The following is a 23,603-nucleotide window of genomic DNA, read 5'->3' on the forward strand; positions in this document are numbered from 1 at the left end:
ATTTTCTACAGTATTTACAGTTTAAGCCTCAGATCAATCCCATTTGAAGATCAGCTCAGTCTCCCCATGTAGTACCTGGTTGCTCTTTCTTGTAACCTGATGTCAAAGTCTAGATAGAGGCACTTCCCGTAATAAATTGGATTCTTATCACTCCACCATTGACAATAGCACTTTTAGCTATCTGAACTTGTAAATTTCTGACCAAAACTCTTCTGCCTTGCCCTTCTCTTAAGACCCTCTTTAAATCCTGGCTTTTTTTCTATGCTTTTGATATCTTCATAATACCCAGATCTACAGAAAGTTGTAAAATTAGACAACTCCATCTTGGGTACTGGTGTCCATGGTATCCAAGACATCATCAAGGAGCGATGCCACAGAAAGGCAGCGTCCATTATTAAGGACCCCCATCACCCAGGGCATGCCCTTTTCTCATTTTCTCATCAGGTAGGAGGTACAGAAGCCTGACAACACCCACTTAGCGATTCTGAAACAGCTTCCTCCCCTCTGCCATACAATTCCTAAATGGACATTAAACCCATAAACACTATCTTGCTACTTTATATCAATTCTGTTTTGCACTATTTTTAATCTAACTATTTAACATATATATATATTTACTGTAATTCATTTACTTAATTATTTTGTCTTTCTATATTATCATGCATTGCATTGAACTGCTGCTGCTAAGTTAACAAATTTCATGGCACATGCCAGTGATAATAAACCTGATTGTGACTCTGTAGATTGATATTAGATTTATTTAATAATCCTCCTGTGTCAAACATCGGTGTGTCAGAGGTTCTATATAAATGCAGTTCTACATACAGGACACACATAAAGATAAACTGAGAAATCATACTGCTCAAAATGATGGGCTTCTTCTCAAACCATTTGCTACAAGAATTTGTCCATTTATCATTTGCTGCATCATCATTAATAGAATCCCACAGCATGAGAAAACTTCTTACTTAACAATCTATGACAGGGGTTCCCAAACCTTTTTTTATGTCATGGACCAAAACCATTTAGCAAGGGGTCCATGGACCCCGGTTGGGAACCCCTGATCTACAAGATCTAGAAATCATTGGAAAATAAAGACAGTTCTGACAATGTCAGGGAAGCCACCGACTTTAAATGTTAACTATTTCCTTTTCACCGATATGACCTGACTTAGTGATTATTCCAAGGATTTTTTTGTTTCCAAATCAGATTTCCAACATTTGCAATTATATTTTTGCTTTTAGAGATCAGAGAAGATGTAACTAACCCTCCTCTCTCCTATTAGCATGAGAAGAGCCAGAGCTTTTAATGTATGTATGCTCATGGAGATTAAAGACAAGAAAACATCAGAGAAATAGTCTAAATATACTCCTCCATTAAAGAGCTAATAAGGCATCCAGACATGCTTCTGTGCTATATAGGAAAGGCAATTAACACCAACACTCTGTCATGCTCCTGGACCAGAGGAGATCCATCAGAGTAGTTCATTCATTTGCAGCTTCAGCTGAAGGTTCTCAAATGCCCAGTGACTGGAGTAAAGGATGGCCAAGATTTACCCTGAGTGGGGTTCATTATCCATGCTCAGTATTTGCAGTCTTGTACTTAAATGAACCAGACCAATTAGGTCAGACTTGCCGAATTAATCTGCCCGGGCTCTGAAATGTGTGGCCCTGATCAGTTACTTGGCCTCAAGCGATGTAAGAACCCATAACCAATCCCTCCCACAGACTCATCAGGAAACCACTGGCTGGCAGTAAAACTTGCCATTTCCTTCTGTCAAAGCCAGCAAGGATTTTCAGTGCAACTGAATATGCAAGACAATCATAAACATTTGTGAAATTAACAATGTCAAAATTTTCAAAACTATTTGCTTTTTTAAAAAATAACTAAAAATGTTTATGTAATCTATTTAATGAAAACAAAATGTAACCTATTCTTACCCATTCTCCCAAAATGGGCTCTGGTGTGGCTCAAGGTAAATGCTATGTCATCCCAGCAAGACCCTGCTCCGTAACAGACCATGACCGGAAAATCATTCCAAGGCTTAGCCAGTGAAATTGAGACTCATTTAGACTATGAAGACACGTAGTCCTCTTTTATTGTCATTTAGTAATGTATGCATTAAGAAATGATACATTATTTCCTCCGGTGTGATATCACAAAACACAGGACAAACCAAGACTAAAAAAACTCCTGACAAAACCACATAATCATAACATATAGTTACAACAGTGCACAATACCATAACTTGATGAAGAAGTCCATGAGCACAGTAAAGTTCAAAGTTCCTCAAATGTCCCACATCTCACGCAGACGGGAGAAGGAAGAACTCTCCCTGCCATGCCGACCGCAATCCAACTCTGAATCATCTGAAAACTTCGAGCTCTGATCAGCTCTCCGACACCGAGTACTGAGCGCCATCTCTATCCGAGCAATTCGACCTCTTTCTTGGTCGCCAAAAGCAGGCAAGGCTGGGGATTTTGAGGCCTACCCTCCGAAAGATTCGCAACCGTGCAGTAACCACAGCAGCGAATGAGTGTTTCAGAAATTTCTCCAGATGTTCCTCTGTGCTTTCACGTCTGTCTCCATCAAATTAGAATTGCCCACGGCCCTTGTTTAACAGATACAACATAATTTTTCACCGGAGTGCTGAGCACGCACAGCGCACTGCCATCTTCTCCTCCCACCTTTAGGTGCAAGTTCCAACCTTGTCACTGTTCACCAAAATACATTAATTTGGAAAAAGAGACCATAATATTTCAAAATAAAAACTGGTCTCATTTTGCCACTGCTTCTGCTAAGGCAAGGGGTAGAGGGAGGGCTTCGGGGCTTCAGTGTTTCTATCATCTATTCTGTGCGGTTTCTTGTTTCGTGGATGTCTGTGAGGAGAATGAATTTCAGGTTGTATACTGTCTACATTCTCATAAGGTTCATATTAAATGAATCGTTGAATCTTTATATGAAAATGTATTGTGGGCTTGTTTTTAACATAGGGGTTTATGATTCCAACCAAACCCTCTGATTGTGAATAAAGGGGTGATTGATAAGTTCATGGCCTAAGGCAGGAGTCAATTTTAGAAAACCTAGCACATTTATTTTTCAACATAGTCCCCTCCTACATGTACACACTTAGTCCAGCCTTCGTAGAGCATACGGATCCATCTTTGTAGAAGCGGTCCACAGCAGGGGTGATTGATAAGTTTGTGGCCTAAAGTAGAAGGAGTTGAGTTATTAACTTCAAACTTTCTGCATTTTCACTCAAAGAGTTAAGCTGCACATGCATGTAACGCGAGCGTCTTGGACCTCCAGGTGATCCACAGCAGGGGTGATTGATAAGTTTGTGGCCTAAGGTAGAAGGAGATGAGTTATACAGCTCTCGTTACATGCATGTGCAGTTCAACTCTTTGAGCGAAAATGCAGAAAGTTTGAAGTTAATAACTCATCTCCTTCTACCTTAGGCCACAAACTTATCAATCATCCTGCTATGGACCACTTCTGGAGGTCGAAGACGCCAACCTCTCCAAAGAAAGGGGCTTTATGCTCCATGACTGCTGGACTAAGTGTGTAAATGTAGGAAAAATAAATGTGCTAGGTTTTCTAAAATTGACTTCTTCTACCTTAGGCCATGAACTTATCAATCACCCCTCGTATGGTGCTACACAGGTTTCTTTCTTTTCTTTCTTTCTTTCTTTTATAATCTTTTTATTGATTTTCAAATGTACAGACATAACAACAGTATTAATATAAAGAGACTGGGATTACATTGTTAATAATTGACATACGCAATTAAAAACTACAGATTATACAAGTATATTTGACCTCCTAAACTCTTAGTATGATTGAACATGGTAGAGAAAAAAAAAGAAAAATTATCAGAAAAAAAAACCCAAAGTAAAAAAAAACTAAACTAAACTGAACCAAAAAAAAAAGAACTAATTTAAACAAAATAAATTAAGGCTAGGCTGATATGTTACATCGAATACATCATTAATGTCGTTAACTCCGCTCCTCCATCCATATATCCTAGGTTAATAAAAAGAATTCGGAAAAGGTCAGACTACATCATATGAAAATATTGAATAAATGGCCTCCAAGTTCCTTCAAAATTAACCAAAGGATCAAACGTAGCACTCCCAATTTTTTCTAGATTCAAACATGATATAGTTTGGGAAAACCATTGAAATGTAGTAGGGGGATTTTTCTCTTTCCAATTCAATAGAATGGATCTTCTAGCCATTAATGTAACAAATGCAATCATCCGACAGGCTGAAGAGGATAGAGAACTATGTTCCATTATTGGTAAACCAAAAATTGCAGCAATAGGATGAGGTTGCAAATCAATATGCAAAACTGTTGAAATGATATCAAAAATATCTTTCCAACATTTTTTAAAAAGAGGGCAAGACCATAAGATATGACTCAAAGAAGCCACCTCAGAATGATATCTGTCACAAACAGGATTTATATGAGAGTGAAAGCAAGCTCGTTTATCTTTAGACATGTGGGCCCTATGCACCACCTTAATTTGTTTCAATGTATGTTTAGCACATACAATAGAAAAACTAACTAATTGAAAAATTTTCTCTCATTTCTCTATAGATAATTGAAGTTGAAGTTCCCTTTCCCATTCATTCTTAATTTTATCGGATATGCCTGGTTGTGATTTCATAATTATGTCATAAATAATTGCTATTAAACCCTTCTGATAAGGATTTAAACCTAAAGTATTTTCCATGATATCAGCTGAGTATGAAGTTGGAAAGGTAAAAAGCATAGTATTTAAAAAGTTTCTTATTTGTAAATATCTAACATAATGGGATCTGAGCAAATTATATTTATTGGACAACTGTTCAAAAGACATGAAACAGTTATCAGAGAATAAATCACGAAAACATATTATGCCTTCATTTTCCATATCAAAAAGGCTTGATCCATAACAGAGGGTTGGAAAAAAAATGAGACATAATAGGACTTGATAAAATAAATTTATTCAAACCAAAAAATTTACGAAATTGAAACCATATTCGTACAGTGTATTTAATTATTGGGTTAGCCATTTACATATTCAATTTAGAGAGAGCAAAGGGAAGGGAAGGTCTTAAAACAGAAACCAATGAGAACAGGTTTCATACTGCACTTAGAATACCCTCCCTTTGACTTCAACACTCATCTTGGCATGGAAAAACGGGTTCACTACACTACACCTGATTCATTCCAGGATAAAAATGTTTCTTATACAGCAGTTCATATAAATGGACTTACTGCCTTTTGTACATTATCTTATGGTCTCTCTTTGTCCCGTGCGAAATCTTATAGTGAACTGCCCTGTGGGGACATTTTACTCACTGGAACACAGCGATTGTGAGAGCTGCTGGATTGGGTCCTATCAGGATCTGGAAGGACAAATGGAGTGCAAGATGTGTCCTTCTGGAACATCAACCGAGTACATGCACAGCAGGAGCACAGATGAATGCAAGGGTAAGGCACAGAGTTTACAGACAGTGGCCTGGGTAAACTTCAATAAATGGAACTGAGAGTTTTGCCTGCATTGCTGGGTGGCACAGTAGATTTGTACATATTGATTATTCAAGCAAGACACCACACTGTGTTTTTATATTGGAAGTGTCCTAACTCTTAATACAGGCACAGAAGTAAAGGAAACACGTTCCCCAGTTTTGGAATGTGTCATCACTAACATCTGAGGGCTTGAGGACATTGTTGATGCCTGAACTGTGAGAGTGTTTGATTTCTAAACCTGGAAGTTGCCATCATGAATTGCACCAAAACCTACAAATATAAATCAGGTTTTAAAATGTTATGATGCACTGAGCTCACAATTTAAAAGCTGTCATCAAAAACGGGATTCTGAAGCCATTGTAAAACAGATCTGACTTGCCTTAAACTCCCTCCAAATAGTTAACAATAGAGTAGCTTATTTACTCTTATAAATAATCAAGGACTGAAAATGAACATTTGCTAAAGTATTTGGAAATAAGACTCTTCTGTTTTACATTCTGCTAACCACTTTTCTTCATCTTGCTTAATCAGGTCAATGCAAACCTGGAACCTACTCTCCAAATGGCCTGGAGACCTGTGAATCCTGCCCATTGGGAACCTTTCAGCCGGATTATAATGCAAGGGAGTGCCTTCAGTGTCCAGATAAATTGACCACTGTGAAAAGAGGAGCCATTGAAGTTTTTGAATGTGGAGGTAGTCTAGAGAAATCTTATAGCATCATCTCTGCTGAGTAGATAGCATTCTTTCATCACCATGTCAAACTAGGCTGACTTCTCATCAAAGTACCACACTGTCAGAGTTGCCATCTTTCGGTTGAGCAGACTGACTTTTCAAGTGAATGGAAGGGATCCCATAGTATTATTTCAAAGAAACACACAGAGCCATTCGCGAGACCAAGGGCAATGATTGAATCTTAATCAGCATCACAGAAACATATTGCTTCATCCCTTGTGTTGTTAGTGCGAGAGCTTCCTGTGAGCAAGTTGCCCACTCTGCTTCCAACATTAAAGTAGTGACTATGGTTCATTGCCTCTAAGCTCATGGAAGTGCAATATTAATGTAAGGGTTTATTGTTATAAAGCCTAACTTAACTTAAAATAAACATTCCCTTTGCTCCACCCATAACACTCCCCCAACTTCACTACCATTTAGACTAACTTGCTGTCTCTCTTCTTTTATGTTCCAATGAAGAGCATTTAGCCTGAAATATTGACTGGTTTCTCTTTTCACGAACGTTGTCTGACCTGCTGAGTTCTGGGGGCATTTTCTGTTTTTTTAAATTTTTTATTTCAGCCTTCCAGCATCTGTACTTTTTTACTTGATTGCTAAAATAATCATCATATCTGTAAAAGGCAAATGCCAAATGTTATGAGAATGTAAACAACACACACAAAATGCTGCAGGAACTCAGGTCCTGATGAAGGGTCTCGGCCCGAAACATTGACTGTACTCTTTTCCATAGATGCTGCCTGGCCTGCTGAGTTCCTCCAGCATTTTGTGTGTGTTGCTTGGATTTCCAGCATCTGCATGTTTTCTCTTGTTTGTTTAGAGAATGGTATGCTTTTATTAGTGGAGGCATTGAGTTCAAAAGTCAAGAGGTTATGTTGCAACTTTATAGAACTCTGGTGAGGCCACACATTTTTGGTCACCCCACTATAGGAAGGATGTTGAAGCTTTGGAAAGGGTGAGGAAGAGGATTACCAGATTCTGCCTGGTTTGGAGGGGCTGGGCAGACCTGGGTTGTTTTATCTAGAGAGCGGAGACTGAGGGGAGATCTGATAGAGGTTTATAAGATTATGAGAGGCGTAGATAGAGTAAAAAGGGAGTATCTTTTTCCCAGGCTAGAAATGCCTAATACCAGAGGACGTGTATTGTAAGTGAGAGGGGGAAGTGAGGGGTACGTTTTTCACACAGTGCCGCCTGGTATGGTGGTAGAGGCAAATACATTAGAGACTTTTAAGAGACATTTAGATAGACACTTGAATATGAGGAAACTGAAAGGATCTGGACATTATATAGATAGGAGGGATTCATTTTTGGGGGTTTTTATTTTGATTTGTTTAGCTAATTTGGTACAATATTGTGAGCTGAAGGGTCTGTTCCTGTTCTGTACTGTTCTATGTTTTATGTTCTAATTTAAAGATGTCTAAATTTAGCTTGCAGAAAGGGTATAGAACAACAAAATCATCAGTTAACCAAGCAGCCACTGATGAAGAACTGCTTTGTTTCAATGGTATATAACTTTAATTGCAATTTGTGACTTGTGTATTTCCTGTTGTCTTGTTGACGCACACTAAATAACGGTTACACAATATGAGGTGCTTTCAGTCTTCAACGGCTTAGGGATCCCATTATTGTGGTCACTATCCAGACAAAATCTAAACATGAATCTCAAATAAGATAAAAATTTGATAACTAGGTGTATTGTCTATGGTAGTTTAAGAACTGAGTCTGCCATGTGCTTTGGTTTTGTTACACTGTTAGAACTGTTAAGTCATAATTATTTGTGCCGAGGCCCTAAGTTCTTAAATTACATCCCTACCTTTCTATAAGACCATGATATAGGAGCAGAATTAGGCCATTTGGCCCATCGAGTAAGCCCCTCTGTTTCATCTATTTCCCTCTCAGCCCCAATCTCCTGCTTCTCCCCATACCCATTCATGCCCTGACTAATCAAGAACTTACCAACCTCTACCTTAAAATATACCCAATAATTTGACCTCCAAAGTCCACTGTGCCAATAAATTCCACAGATTCTCTACTCTCTGGCAAAAGAATATCCTCCTCCTCTCCGTTCAAAATGGTTGTCCCTCTATTCTGAGGCTGTGTCCTCTGATCCTAGACTCCCCCCAACAGGAAACATCTTCTCCATTTTAACTCCATCTAGGCCTTTCAACGTTCGATAGGTTTCATTGCGATCCCTCCTCATTCTTCCGAATTCCGGTGAGTACAGGCCCAGAGCCATCAATCAGACCAAATATGGTAACACTTTCATTCCCTGATTCATTCTCATGAACTCCTCCGAACCCTTTCCAATGCCAGCACATTCAATCTTAGGCAAGGGACCCAAAACTGCTCACCGTACTCCAAGTGAGGCCTTACCCATGCCTTATAAAGCCTCAACATTACATCCTTGCCTTTACATTCTAGTCCTCTCAAAATGAATGCTAACACTGCATTTAGCTTCCTCTCCACCAACTCAAACTATAAATTAACCTATAGGAAATCCTGCATGAGGACTCACAAGTCCCTTTACACCTAAGGTTTTAGAATTCTCTCTCCATTCAATAAATAGTCCACATTTTTATTTCTTCTACCGAAGTGCATGACCATACACTTTTCAACACTGGATTCCATTTGTCACTTCTTTGCCCGTTCTCTTAATCTGTCCAAGTCCTTCTGCAGCATTCCTGTTTCCTCAATACTACCCACCTATTTTCGTATCATCCACAAACCTGGACACAAAGCTATCAATTCCATCATCAAAATCATTGACATATCAAGTAAAAAGAAGCAGTTCCAACACAGACCCCTGTGGAACACCACTGGCAGCCAGCCACTAATTGTTGCTCTATCATATGCCCTGTCAGCTCATATGTTGGCTTTGACTTCCCTTGTCAGCCACCGTTACATCGTGCTTCTTCTTTGTGATGTATCCTGCGCCTTTCCAATTGCTCCCAGAAATTCTAGCCATTGCTGCTCTGCTGTCATCCCTACTAGTGTCCCCTCCCCATCAACTTCCCCACCCCATCCTGTTCCTCTCTCATGCCTCTGTAATTCCCTTTAAGAACATAGAACATAGAATAGTACAGCACAGTACAGGCCCTTCAGCCCACAGTGTTGTGCCGACCCTCAAACCCTGCCTCCCATATAACCCCCCCCACCTTAAATTCCTCCATATACCTGTCTAGTAGTCTCTTAAACTTCACTAGTGTGTCTGCCTCCACCACTGACTCAGGCAGTGCATTCCACGCATCAACCACTCTCTGAGTAAAAAACCTTCCTCTAATATCCCCCTTGAACTTCTCACCCCTTACCTTAAAGCCATGTCCTCTTGTATTGAGCAGTGGTGCCCTGGGGAAGGGGCGCTGGCTATCCACTCTATTTATTCCTCTTATTATCTTGTACACCTCTATCATGTCTCCTCTCATCCTCCTTCTCTCCTAAGAGTAAAGCCCTAGCTCCCTTAATCTCTGATCATAATGCATACTCTCTAAACCAGGCAGCATCCTGGTAAATCTCCCCTGTACCCTTTCCAATGCTTCCACATCCTTCCTATAGTGAGGCGATCAGAAGTGGACAGAGTACTCCAAGTGTGGCCGAACCAGAGTTTTACAGAGCTGCATCATTACATTGCGACTCTTAAACTCTATCCCTCAACTTAAGAAGGCTAACACACCATAAGCTTTCTTAACTACCCTATCCACCTGTGAGGCAACTTTCAGGGATCTGTGGACATGTACCCCCAGATCCCTCTGCTCCTTCACACTACCAAGTATCCTGCCATTTACTTTGTACTCTGCCTTGGAGTTTGTCCTTCCAAAGTGTACCACCTCACACTTCTCCGGGTTGAACTCCATCTGCCACTTCTCAGCCCACTTCTGCATCCTATCAATGTCTCTCTGCAATCTTTGACAATCCTCTACACTATCTACAACACCACCAACCTTTGTGTCGTCTGCAAACTTGCCAACCCACCCTTCTACCCCCACATCCAGGTCGTTAATAAAAATCACGAAAAGTAGAGGTCCCAGAACAGATCCTTGTGGGACACCACTAGTCACAGTCCTCCAATCTGAATGTACTCCCTCCACCACGACCCTCTGCCTTCTGCAGGCAAGCCAATTCTGAATCCACCTGGCCAAACTTCCCTAGATCCCATGCCTTCTGACTTTCTGAATAAGCCTACATTATGGAACCTTGTCAAATGCCTTACTAAAATCCATATAGATCACATCCACTGCACTACCCTCACCTATATGCCTGGTCACCTCCTCAAAGAACTCTATCAGCCTTGTTAGACTCAATCTGCCCTTCACAAGGCCATGCTAACTGTCCCTGATCAGACCATGATTCTCTAAATGCCTATAGATCCTACCTCTAAGAATCTTTTCCAACAGCTTTCCCACCACAGACGTAAGGCTCACTGGTCTATAATTACCCGGACTATCCCTACTACCTTTTTTGAACAAGGGAACAACATTCGCCTCCCTCCAATCCTCCAGTACCATTCCCATGGACAACGAGGATATAAAGATCCTAGCCAGAGGCTCAGCAATCTCTTCCCTCGCCTCGTGGAGCAGCCTGGGGAATATTCCGTCAAGCCCCGGGGACTTATCCATCCTAATGTATTTTAACAACTCCAATACCTCCTCTCCCTTAATATCAACATGCTCCAGAACATCAACCTCACTCATATTGTCTTCACCATCATCAAGTTCCCTCTCATTGGTGAACACCAAAGCTAAGTATTCATTGAGGACCCCGCACACTTCCATAGCCTCCAGGCACATCTTCCCACCTTTATCTCTAATCGGTCCTACCTTCACTCCTGTCATCCTTTTATTCTTCACATAATTGAAGAATGCCTTGGGGTTTTCCTTTACCCTACTTGCCAAGGCCTTCTCATGCTCCCTTCTTGCTCTTCTCAGCCCCTTCTTAAGCTCCTTTCTTGCTTCCCTATGTTCCTCAATAGACCCATCTGATCCTTGCTTCCTAAACCTCATGTATGTAGCCTTCTTCCACCTGACTAGATTTTCCACCTCACTTGTCACCCATGGTTTCTTCACCCTACCATTCTTTATCTTCCTCACCGGGACAAATTTATCCCTAACATCCCGCAAGAGATCTCTAAACATCGACCACATGTCCATAGTACATTACCCTGCAAAAACATCATCCCAATTCACACCCGCAAGTTCTAGCCTTATAGCCTCATAATTTGCCCTTCCCCAGTTAAAAACTTTCCTGTCCTCTCTGATTCTATCCTTTTCCATGATAATGCTAAAGGCCAGGGAGCGGTGGTCACTGTCCCCCAGATGCTCACCCACTGAGAGATCTGTGACCTGAACCGGTTCATTATCTAGTACTAGATCTAGTATGGCATTCCCCCTAGTTGGCCTGTCCACATACTGTGACAGGAATCCGTCCTGGACACACTTAACAAATTCTGCCCCATCTAAACCCTTGGAACTAATCAGGTGCCAATCAATATTAGGGAAGTTAAAGTCACCCATGATGACAACCCTGTTATTTTTGCACCTTTCCAAAATCTGCCTCCCAATCTGCTCCCCTGTATCTCTGCTGCTACCAGGGGGCCTATAGAATACCCCCAGTAGAGTAACTGCTCCCTTCCTGTTCCTGACTTCCACCCATACTGACTCAAAAGAGGATCCTACTACATTACCCACCCTGTCTGTAGCTGTAATAGTATCCCTGACCAGTAATGCCACCCCTCCTCCCCTTCCCCCCCTCTCTATCCCTTTTAAAGCACTGAAATCCAGGAATATTGAGAATCCATTCCTGCCCTGGTGCCAGCCAAGTCTCTATAATGGCCACTACATCATAATTCCATGTATGTATCCAAGCTCTCAGTTCATCACCTTTGTTCCTGATGCTTCTTGCATTGAGGTACACACACTTCAGCCCTTCTGCCTTACTATCTTTACACCGTTTATTCTGCTTCTCTTTCCTCAAGGCCTCCCTATGTTAGATCTGCCTTTACTCCATGCACTTCTTTCACTGCTCTATCGCTTCGGGTCCCATCCCCCTTGCAAATTAGTTTAAACCCTCCCAAACCATGCTAGAAAACCTACCTGCAAGGATATTGCTCCCCCTCGAGTTCAGGTGCAACCCATCCAATCTGTACAGGTCCCACCTTCCCCAGAAGAGATCCCAATGATTCAAAAACCTAAAACCCTGCTCCCTGCACCAACTCCTCAGCCATGCATTCAACTGCCATCTCCTCCAATTCTTACCATCACTGTCACGTAGCACTGGCAGCAATCCTGAGAACGCCACCTTTGAGGTCCTGTTGTTCAGCCTTCTGCCTAGTTCCCGAAACTCACACTTCAGGACCTCATCCCTCTTCCTGCTTATGTCATTGGTCCCAACATGTATCACGACTTCTGGTTGCTTTCCCTCTCGTACCAGGATGCCGTGCACCCGGTCAGAGACATCCCAGACCCTGGCACCTGGGAGGCAACAAACCATGCGGGTGTCCTTCTCATGTCCACAAAATCTTCTGTCCGCTCCCCTGACTATAGAGTCTCCAATGACAACAGCTCTCCTCTTCTCCGTCCCACCCTTCAGCACCACTGGCCAGACTCAGCGCCGGAGGCCCTGCCATCGTGGCTCACACCTGGTTGGTCGTCCCCGCCAACAGTATCCAGGACGGTAAACTTATTATTCAGGGGAATGGCTACAGGGGTGCTCTGCACTACCTGTCTGCTCACCTTCGCTTTCCCCCTTCTGACTGTCACCCAACGACCTGCTTCCGACAGCCTAGGTGTGACTACCTCCCTGTAGCTCTCATCTATGACTGCCTCATTCTCCCTTATGAGTCGAAGGTCACCCAGCTGCTGCTCCAGATTCCTTACACAGTCTTCCAGATCGCCCAGCCGTATGCACTTCTGGCAGATGTGACTCTGCGGGAGAGGGGCGTTCCCCCAAGACTGCCACATCCCACATGAGAGGCACATCACCGCAGTAATACTGATGCACCTGAACTTTAGCTTCTCCCTCTCAAATAGCAGGGTGAATTCTATCATATTATGATCGCTGTCTTCTAAGGGTTCCTTTTCCTTAAGCTCTCTAATCATTGCTGGTTCATTGCACAACACCCAATCCAGAATATCTGATACCCTAGTGGGATTAATCATGAGCTGCTCTAAAAAGCCATCTTGCAGGCATTCTACAAGTTCCCCCTCTTAGGATCCAGCACCAACCGGATTTTCCCAATTTAACTGCATATTGAATTGCCCTTTTCACATGCCTTTTCTGTCTCCTGTTATACTTTGTAACCCATATCTTTGTTACTATTCAGAAGTCTGTAATTAACTCCCATCATGGTTTTTTTTACTTGTGCAGTTTCTTAGCTCCATCCCTTCCAATCCTATGTCACCACTTTCTAAGGATATGATTTAATATTTTACCAACAGAGCCACCCCACCCACTTTGCCTAACTGCCTGTCCTTTTGATGCAATGTGCATCCTTGGATGTTTAGCTCCCAGATATAACCTTTCAGCCACAACTCAGTGATGCCTACAACGTCATACCTGCCAATCTCTACCTGTGCTACAAGTTCACCTACCTTATTCTGTATACAGCACGCATTCAAATATATCACCTTCAGTCCTGTTTTCACTCTTTTCAATGTTGTCTACACTTACATTGCAATTCATCCAGTTGACTGCAAATTTGCTCCTTCATCAGCATCTCCTAGCTAGCAGTCTCACTACACACTGCCCCCGTTTGTAAACCAAGTGCACCATCCTCAGCCCCACCTCTCCAGTTCTCACCCCCACCCCTACCAAATTAGTTTAAACCCTCACAAACAGCTCTAGCAAACAGGCCTACAAGGATATTAAACCCCCTCAGGTTCAGGTGCAACCCATCCTTTTTGTACAAGTCATACTTTCCCCAGAACAATCACGATGATCCATAAATCTGAACCCCTGCCCCCTGCACCTGTTCCTCAGCCACGCATTCATCTGCCAGATCACCCGATTCTTACCCTCATTGGCACATGGTATAAGCAGCAATCCAAAGCTAACTATCCTGGCAGTCCTGCTTCTCAGCTTTCAACTTAGCTCCCGAAAATCTCTCTTCAGGATCTCCTCGCCTTTTCTACCTATGTCATGAGTGCCAAGTCTTCTGGCTGCTCACCCTCCCCCTTTAGATTGCCGCAAACCTGATCCGAGATATCCCCGACCCTGACATCTGGGAGACAACATACCACCTGGATGTCTCTATCAGGTCCACAGAACCTCATCTCTATTCCTCTAACCATGGGATCTCCTAATACAAATGCAGTCCTCTTTACTCTGTACAGTCCTGACGAAGGGTCTCGGCCCGAAACGTCGACTGCACCTCTTCCTAGAGATGCTGCCTGGCCTGCTGCGTTCACCAGCAACTTTGATGTGTGTTGCTTGAATTTCCAGCATCTGCAGGATTCCTCGTGTTTGTCCTCTTCACTTCTGTTTCTTCTGAGACGCAGTGCCAGAGACCCAGTTGCTGCAGATCCCCCCAGTGATCCTCCTCTTCAATTATATCCAAATCTGTATGCTTATTATTGAGGAGAGTGGCCACAGGGGTACTCTGTACCAGCTGCTCATTTCCCTTCCTTCTCCTGACAACTTGCCTCCTGCAGCCTAGGGATGACTACCTGCAACTCCCATCTATCATTTCCTCAGTCTCCTGTATGAACAGAATGTCATCGAGCTGCAGCTCCAGTTCCTTAACATGTTCTCTGAGGAACTGTAGCTTAGTGCACCTGGCGCAGATGTTGTTATCTGGGAGGCTGTAAGTCTCCCAGAATTACCACATCTTATACAAAGAACTTAACACCACTCCTGGAGTTTTTCTCACTAGCTCTAACAGAAGAAGAAACTTAGCGTATACTTACCTCATCCAAGCCTGATCTTGCCTATGCCTGATGAGCCAACATCTCCCCACTCTATTACTGGTCCTCTCCATCAATGGTCACTCCACTTCCCAGACTTATTTTTATTTGCCCTTGTTAATGAATCCCATTCAGTGATTGGCTGCAGTTTAGACTCCAAAAACTACCACGAAATACTGTTTTGTTAATGTTCAACTGTAGACTTGTGTGAAGTCGTCTCTTCTCCTCATGACCCATTCACTGGTTGGCCGTTCTTTCCATCCTTAAAACTACCTCTTTTAAGATGTCAAATTTTATTTGATTTTTCTGCTTGAGATATGCAGTTATGTCAATGTGCTGAAGACATACATCTGGCTATAGTTGCCTTGAGATTCTAGAATTAAATATTACAATATGCTTTTGTTTTCCTGGGTGTCTTATAAGTAATATTATTTGATGCTTGGAAAACAAAATGAGCTGTGGGCCTAAAACGCAGCCTACAGTTTAGTTTGTGAGAATACAAACTGATACATGATAGGCCTTCAGAAGATAAAGACTTGCACGTTTGCAGCAATTTTCACAACATTTGGACTCCCCAAGCTCTATGCAGTTGCTGGAATATTTTTGAAGCATAGTCACCATTGTAATGGAGAAAATACTGCTACAAATTTTGCACTATAGACTCCCAGAAAGGAAAATGTGATAACATCCAAATAAAATCTTGCTGGTTGTGATATTAATACTGGATCAGACTTCAGAAAGATCTACCCTGCTCCTCTTCAGAGCAGTGTAATACGTTCTTCTACAGAGCAGAAGAATGTATAACACTTACATGAGACACCAAATGATTCAAAACCTCATCTGAAAGATGGCACTGACAAAACATAGAACACAGAACAGTACATCAAAGGGGCAAGCCCTTCTGCCCATCATATCTGTGCTAGCTGTGATGCTGGGCTCATCTGTCTGCACAATGTTTATATCCCTCTATTCCCTGCCTGCCTGCTGATGTTTCTGCCTGAATGCCTCTTTAACATCGCTATAGTACAGATAATGAGGCACTCCCTCACTACTGCACCAACATGTCAAGTGGTGTGGAATTCAGGACCACCCAAACCAGTGTTTAACCTGTAACATTCGAAGAAAAGTAAAAGTACAAGAAAAGGAAACAAAAGCTCTGGTTTTTGTGTAATACTGTGATTAAATTAAGTTTTAAAACCTTACCTTTTCCCATATGTATAGTGCCGTGTGCTGCAGGTCACATTTCCCGCTCTGGCATAATGCCATGCTACCCTTGCCCCAGGGATTACTATCAACCCAGCTCAGGGAAGTCGTTCTGTCTGGCCTGTCCATTCTATGGAACAACCACGGTCACTGGGGCAACCTCCCATAGTGACTGCTCTGGTAAGGAAAAAACATACAATTACTTTGTTAAATGGCAATGACAGACATCGAAAATATCCAGAAAGCAAATACAAAATAAACAATAATTTTTGCTTTACAAGGTTTCAATTCTGTGCATATACCAGAAACTGCCAGCTTACTGATACCAACACCTCTGGAGAAAAGATCAAGATCAAGAGCAAATCAGGTAAAATTTGATGAAGAATACTTATACATGAATCACTTTATTAATGTGGTACATAGCGCATGATGCAGCCTAAAAATGATAGAGGCATTAGCTTCATCCAACCCCAAAGAGGAAGAAAAGGGGAATATCTGTCTGAGAGATGGACAACAGAAGTCTTTACACGGTGAGTTTTTAAGATCTGGAATGTACTGTCTGAAAGTGTGATGAATGCAGGTCTTTTCATGACTTTAAACAATATCTAGCAAAAGCACTTGAAGGTAAGAGATTTGCAGGGTTCTGCACTAAGAGTAGGAGAAGATGATTGACTCAACTTTTTTACAAGGAACAGGCAAGCGCTCATAATGTCCTTCTCTATTCTGAAAATATTTCTCTCAGTACCTAAAATTGATCTTAGAATACGCCCAAGTGTTATTTGAATTTCCTTCATAAACACACCTTTACGGCATCACCACACAATGGTACTGTATAATTTATTCTACTGGTTCTCTTTCATCATTCAGTACAGTGCATGGCAAGTTCCTACCCGAAAGTGCTAGAGCTTGTTTCAGAATATACAGTAATTTTAATTCTACAACGCTTGTTTTGGTTACATTGATCACAGCCCCAAAGTTCTACATTTATATTGCACCTATCAAAACGTTAGCACATTCCTGAGCATTATAACCACACAAGGCAGGAACTGTGATAGCCCAAGTGTGCACAAGGCTGCTTCACAAAAAGTAACACAATAATTCCTAGATAACCAGGTTGACTGAGCAACACATAGAACAGTCCAGCACAGGAGCAGGCCAATCGGCACACAATATTGGCCAAAAAGCAAATCGAAAGCACCCATACACTAATCCCTCCTACTTACATAATGTCCATATCCCTCCCTCTTTCTCACATTCATGTGCCTATCCAAACATCTCTTAAAAGCCTCAAATGTATTTGCTTCTACCACCATACCAGGCAGTGTATTCCAGGCATTCACCACTCTCTGTGTAAAAAACTGATATGGAAATTGCAGTGACCTCTTTGACCTTGAAAGACAGAAGGAGCCTGTTTAATCTCTTTCCTTAAGAACATCTGCTTCTGCAAATGCAGCACTCCCTCAGTTCTGCACCTGAGGTGTCAACTTGTACTTCAGACTCAGGTTCTAGGAGTGGGAATTAGATTATAATCTTTAGACATTGCATGGCTACCATATCATTTAATTGCATCCAACTGTTATTTTTGAGGACCTATAACAAAAAATGTAGAAATGACTGTTTCCCATATGAAACTAGCAGCGTGATATTGTCAAATCCAGCCATTGGTTAACATTGATAAATCCCTTAAAAGCTACAAGCCACAATGTTGCAACAGTTACTGCTGCTGTCTCACAGCTTCAAGGGCCTCCGTTCACCCTGACATGGACTCTCTTTGACACGTTTGTTGGTAAATTATCTACTGTTCATTGCCCTTCTGTGTAGGTTAATGGAAAAATGAATTGTAGGGAGCAGATGAGCATGTTTAAGAGAAAATAAGGTGCAAAGAAGTTTGGAGAGGGAGAAGTTGGGCTGATGGGATTGCTTCCCTGCAGTAAATGGGCCAAAGGCCATCTACTGTATCGTTATATGATAAATATTGAAAGCCTCATTTTTGGTGATCTGGGATAATTATTTTTTTCTTCTTTTATATGAAGGAGTTCAATGATTGCTTCATGCAGCCATGCCAACATAATGGAAGTTGTGAAAGTATCGGGTCTGGATATGCTTGTGTGTGTCAGCCTGGATTTACAGGTGGGTGTAACATTTTCACACTCCATTCATCCACGCACCTCAGCTGCAGCATTTCATTTATGCCCTGTGTTACGTATTAGGTACCAACTGTGAAACAAATATCAACGAGTGTGCCTCAGACCCCTGCCAAAACAACGCAGCCTGCCAGGATGGGATTGGGAAATTTGTGTGCTTGTGTCAGCCTGGTTTTATGGGTGAGTTACCGCTCAAGAATAACTTCTGCTGGCCTAATTAGAAACAATAGATTCCCTCCACCACATGTTTTTTGGATTATTTCGTTCACTAATTGCACCTGGAACTTTTTAAATGACAATTGATCACCAGGATTGCAGCGTTCATCATGCATGAATGAATAAGGAAGTCCAGTGGCGTCTTACCAAAACAAAAGTTTACATAAGCGATCTCAAGGCAAGGAGTTAATTAACTCGAAAGAATCTCAGCAATTGGCAGTACTTGAGGAAGCCCATAAAGCACTCCATACATCTGTCTACCACTTCACAGAACAGTTTTTTAATACTTTTGATTCTCCATTTGTTCAATCATTTTCAACATTTGTGTAAAAGATGTATCTTTTTCTCAGTGGCAAAAATGTTCTAGGAACTCATCTCAAAAGACAACTCCCTCCATATTCTGTGTAATAAATCATGACTCCCCACCACCAAGAAAGAAACAGACTTTTATTCTTTTCTCTCTCTGATGGCTCCACTGTCACTATCAGAACAGCATAAGCAATTGAAAATTTTAAGCCTTATTAAGTAAGGGATGGCTGAATCTTTAACATCACACTAGTCTATAATAATTGCAAACAATCTCTTGAGTTCTGAAAGGCTATGTGTAGAGCATCATTCCCTCTATTCCATGATCATTTTTAAAGCATTAGAATATATTAAAAGTATTTTTGGTGTCTCATCTTCATTTATTTGACATGTATATCCTGAGCTGTGTTTCACTTTGCATCGAATATTAAGTATAATCTTTATTTTTTATTTCTTGCTGAGGATTGTTCATTTGATAGGTTGTTTAACCTACCGGTTAACTTTCTTCTTAACTGTTAAAGAGTCCACATTAAGTAGTGATGTTGGAATAGAGGAAATTGGCTTCACACATTCCATTAAGTCTTGGCTTTCTTTGAAATCAATTGCAAATCCAAAAGTCCAGGCCAAAAGCTTGTGTTGGTGTTTTCCAGGCCAGTTGTGTGAAGAGGATCTGAATGAATGCAGCTCCCAGCCTTGCCTTAATGAAGGAAAATGCATTGATGGGTTTAATGCTTATTACTGCAAGTGCACTCACGAGTTCAAAGGTAAAATCATCGTCGCTCCTCTGCACCCCTCAGAAAATAACTCAATGAGGAAATAATCTACGGTCTTCGTTTTATTAATTTATTCAAGGACTGCCCTGTTTTCTAGAATTCTGACATCAATATTGCCCAGGAAATTTCAGAAGCACCAATTAGGGTGCATTCATGCAATGATTGAATAGAATGTATAGCTGAGGCATACGGATTCAATCCAATTGGTTCCTGCAGGATCTTATGCTCCACATTGACGTTTCATCCAACCATCAGAACCATGTTTAATATCACTGACATATGTCATGAAATTTGTTGTTTTGCAGCAGCAGTACAGTGCAAGACATAAAAATACCATCAGTTACAATAAGACATACGTATATAAAAATAAATTAAATAAGTATACTTATATATAATTCTATTCCTTTCTCCTATATATTTTTACTTAGTTATTATTTCAATGCATCTCTGTTATTTATCCCAGCTACTCCCTGTGTCACTGAGTTCCAAATTTTCCCCATTTCCTGAACAAGGAAGTTTATCCTGTTGAAATATCTTGTGTTTAGAGCCTCTAGTCTGATCTCAGTTTGAAATCCCTTCTCCTTGTTAACCAGCAAAAGCCCTTGGCATTTTGACAGAGAAAGGCGCACAGCTGTTTAATTGTATGACTTCTCAATTCTGATTTCAACCTTGTAAATATAGTTTATGTCAATAGAACAAAGAAATCTACAGTACATTATGGGCCCTTCAGCCCACAATGTTGTGCTGACCATGTAACCTAAGCTAGAAACCGCCTAGAATTTCCCAACTGCATAGCCCTCAATTTCTCTAAGCTCCATGTACCTATCTAAGAGTCTCTTAAGAGACCCTATTGCATCCACCCCTACCACCGTCGCCGGCAGTGCATTCCATGCACCCACCACCCTCGGTGTGGAAAAACTCACCTCTGACATCCCCCCTGTACCTACTTCCAAGCACCTTAAAACTATGCCCCCTCGTGTTAGCCATTTCAGCTCTGGGAAAAGGCCTCTGGCTATCCACACGAACAATGCCTTTCATCTGATACCCATACAAGTTGTTGTGAGGATAAGAAAACTGAAAGCCTTTTTCCTTCTCGATGGTTCTGTAATAGAATCCCTATGCTCATTATAATTACATAATGGTATATTTTTACTTCACAACCATTCCAGTTATTCCCGGACAGTTGATTATCATAGAATCTGAATGTAATATATCCAATATTCACGGAGCTAGAATTGTTGAAATGTAATTGAAAATCGAACTGGTTCCCTCTTACCTTTCAGGATAACCTGAGACCCTTAGCCTGCACAGGACTGCAGCCTCATGTTACCTGGTTGACTCTTAATTCCCCCCTTTGGGCCCGCCTCCTTCTCAGCAGCAAATAGACATGGGCAAATTCACCCATATATTGTAAAAGAAAATCAAAAGGCTTGGTTAGCGAGATGGGATTATGTGCTGACAAACTGATCACGAGTGAACAAAAAGAAATGCTGAAAGAAAGACAGTAACACCTTTTATGCCCTCTCAAAATATGCCACAATGGTTCATAATAAATAACTTTTGGAAGTGTAGTCACTGTTCAGAAAACCACTTATACCTATGACAAACCTCCATCAGAGGATGGTGTTAACAACCAGCTAATCCGTTTTACTAATGTTGTTTAAGGGATGAATATTGTTCAACATACCAGGAACAATAACACATTAATGTTCAAAAAATACTGATGGTTCAAATATGATATCCCCTCCTCGTCCATTGCTCAATGGAGTCTGAAGGATAAGGGAGTACCTTATTAAAACCTACCGAATACCGGATAGGGAGGACGTGGTGAGAATGTTTCCATTTGTAGGTGAGTCTAGGGTCTGAAGGCACAGCCTCAGAATAAAGGGCAATCCTTTAAAACTGGGATGAGCAGGAATTTCTTCAGCTACAGGACTGTGAATCTAAGGAATTCTTTATCACAGAGGGCTGGGGAGGCAAAGTCATATTGTCTATTTAAGGCAGAAATTGATAGGTTCTTGATTGGCAAGGGGTTAAAGGTTACAGAAAGAAGACAGGATGAATAGGGTTGAAAAAAAACAGCCAAGATTAAATAGTGGAGCAGACTTAATGGGCTGAATGCCCCAATACTGCTCCTGTGTCTCTAGTCTTATGGTCTTACTTCACCACCTTACTTCAAAATAGTGCCATGAGGTCTTTCATGAAATTCTAATAAGAATTTCGTCTGAAAAAAAAATAACCTTGACAGTGAACCATTTCCTTAATCAGCTGAGATTTCTGTGCTCCAGTCTCAGCAGTGAATCCCACAGCTTTCTGACTCAGATTTAAGATTGCAGCCCAGTAAACCACATCCTACATTTATAAAGGCAAATGAATTCAGAATACAGTGATAGTATAGAAATGACAAATAAACTCATCTTGGGCTTCAAGCCAGGTACAAGTATTGATTATAACCGATGTTTCAATAACAAACTCTGCCATCTTCAACAGGGATGATGCCTGGGCATGTCTAGTCCAGTGGTATTTATACCCTTATCATCCCTCCCTTCTGATTGATTAGTCTTCATCCAATCAGGTTTCCATTGTCCCATTATTGTTTACAATCGAATTCCAATTCTTACTCAGAAACTGTGGAAGTATAGGAAAGATAGGCAGTAGGGATGGGTTCTGCCTCGTTGTTAGGTTTCCTGGTTTTTCCGCTGGCCCTTTTAAGGATCTGATTGACATCCTTCGCCTTGTTCACTATATATCCACGGTTTCTGGAAGGGTCACTAGGATCGTGTAGAAATATCGGATTAATGCCATCCACAAAACTGTAAGGAAGCTCTAATCACAGTTTATGTGGGTCAAAGATGACCTGGGACTCACAGTGACTGTGTTTACAGGATTCCCTGTGAACATGGAGCGGTGTATATCGGCCAGACGGAACGCACAGTGGAAACCTGCATCAAGGAGGTGTATCTGTTTGGGTTACCGGGTGAAATCAGTGGTAGCAGAGCATTGCATTCACAATGGCCATAGGATTGACTTCGACAGCGCAAAACTACTGTGCCTCACCAATGGCTTTTGGGACCGCCTGGTGAAGGAAGCTATTGAAATAAAATTAGAGAGGAAAAGAATTTTAACTAGGATGAAGTCTTGGTCTAAGTAAGAATTAGAACTTGATTGTAAACAAGGTGGGGCAGCAGAAACCTGATTGGTTGAGTTCTAACCAATCAGGACAGACAGACAACAGGGGTATAAATACCACCAGACTAGACATGTCCACGCATCGTCCCTGATGAAGATGGCAGAGTTTTTCATTGAATCATCGGTTATAATCGATATTTGTACCCGGCTGGAAGCCCAAGAAGAGTTTATTTCTCATTTATGCCAGGAAAGCATTAGTTCAATTTTCAATATAGAAATGATTTCTAGGCTCAATCCTGAGAGATACCCTCTACTTCTGACTTTGTTAGTTGCACCTTTGCTGTACTTGTTTAACTATTTACTTTCTCCCCTCGCCCCAGGAACCCATTGTGAACTGGATATTGATGAATGCCTTTCAAAACCATGCCTCCACAATGGGGCATGCCACAATTTGATTGGCGGATTTCACTGTGCGTGTCAGGCCGGTTTCCTAGGTGACACATGTGAAATTAACATCAATGAATGCACCAGTATGCCTTGTCTGAATGGAGGATCATGCATTGATGGCATCAATGGCTTCAGGTGAGAATCTCTGCCTCACATGTTGAGCTGTAGCAGATTGAGAGGTTTAACAGGCGGGATGCTGAAGATTTTTTTTGCCCAGTGAGCATAGACAATGGAACAGGAATAGT

The 23,603-nt window shown here is 41.5% G+C and overlaps 1 protein-coding gene across 4 annotated transcripts in view; it reads left to right on the forward strand.

The window, feature by feature from the left end:
* The window catches only part of svep1 (sushi, von Willebrand factor type A, EGF and pentraxin domain containing 1), a 267,906-nt gene that overhangs the window by 139,982 nt on the left and 104,321 nt on the right, over positions 1 to 23,603 (forward strand). For all 4 annotated transcript variants that reach the window (XM_063048990.1, XM_063048991.1, XM_063048993.1 and 1 more), the window contains 8 exons: positions 5,317 to 5,478; positions 6,049 to 6,210; positions 16,362 to 16,523; positions 16,625 to 16,710; positions 18,377 to 18,473; positions 18,554 to 18,667; positions 19,660 to 19,773; positions 23,292 to 23,493. In XM_063048990.1, coding sequence (XP_062905060.1) covers positions 5,317 to 5,478; positions 6,049 to 6,210; positions 16,362 to 16,523; positions 16,625 to 16,710; positions 18,377 to 18,473; positions 18,554 to 18,667; positions 19,660 to 19,773; positions 23,292 to 23,493 — 1,099 coding nt within the window. The remainder of the gene's footprint in view (positions 1 to 5,316; positions 5,479 to 6,048; positions 6,211 to 16,361; positions 16,524 to 16,624; positions 16,711 to 18,376; positions 18,474 to 18,553; positions 18,668 to 19,659; positions 19,774 to 23,291; positions 23,494 to 23,603) is intronic.

The sequence above is a fragment of the Mobula hypostoma genome, chromosome 5 (assembly GCF_963921235.1).
Source record: "Mobula hypostoma chromosome 5, sMobHyp1.1, whole genome shotgun sequence".
NCBI classification, from domain to species: domain Eukaryota; kingdom Metazoa; phylum Chordata; class Chondrichthyes; order Myliobatiformes; family Myliobatidae; genus Mobula; species Mobula hypostoma.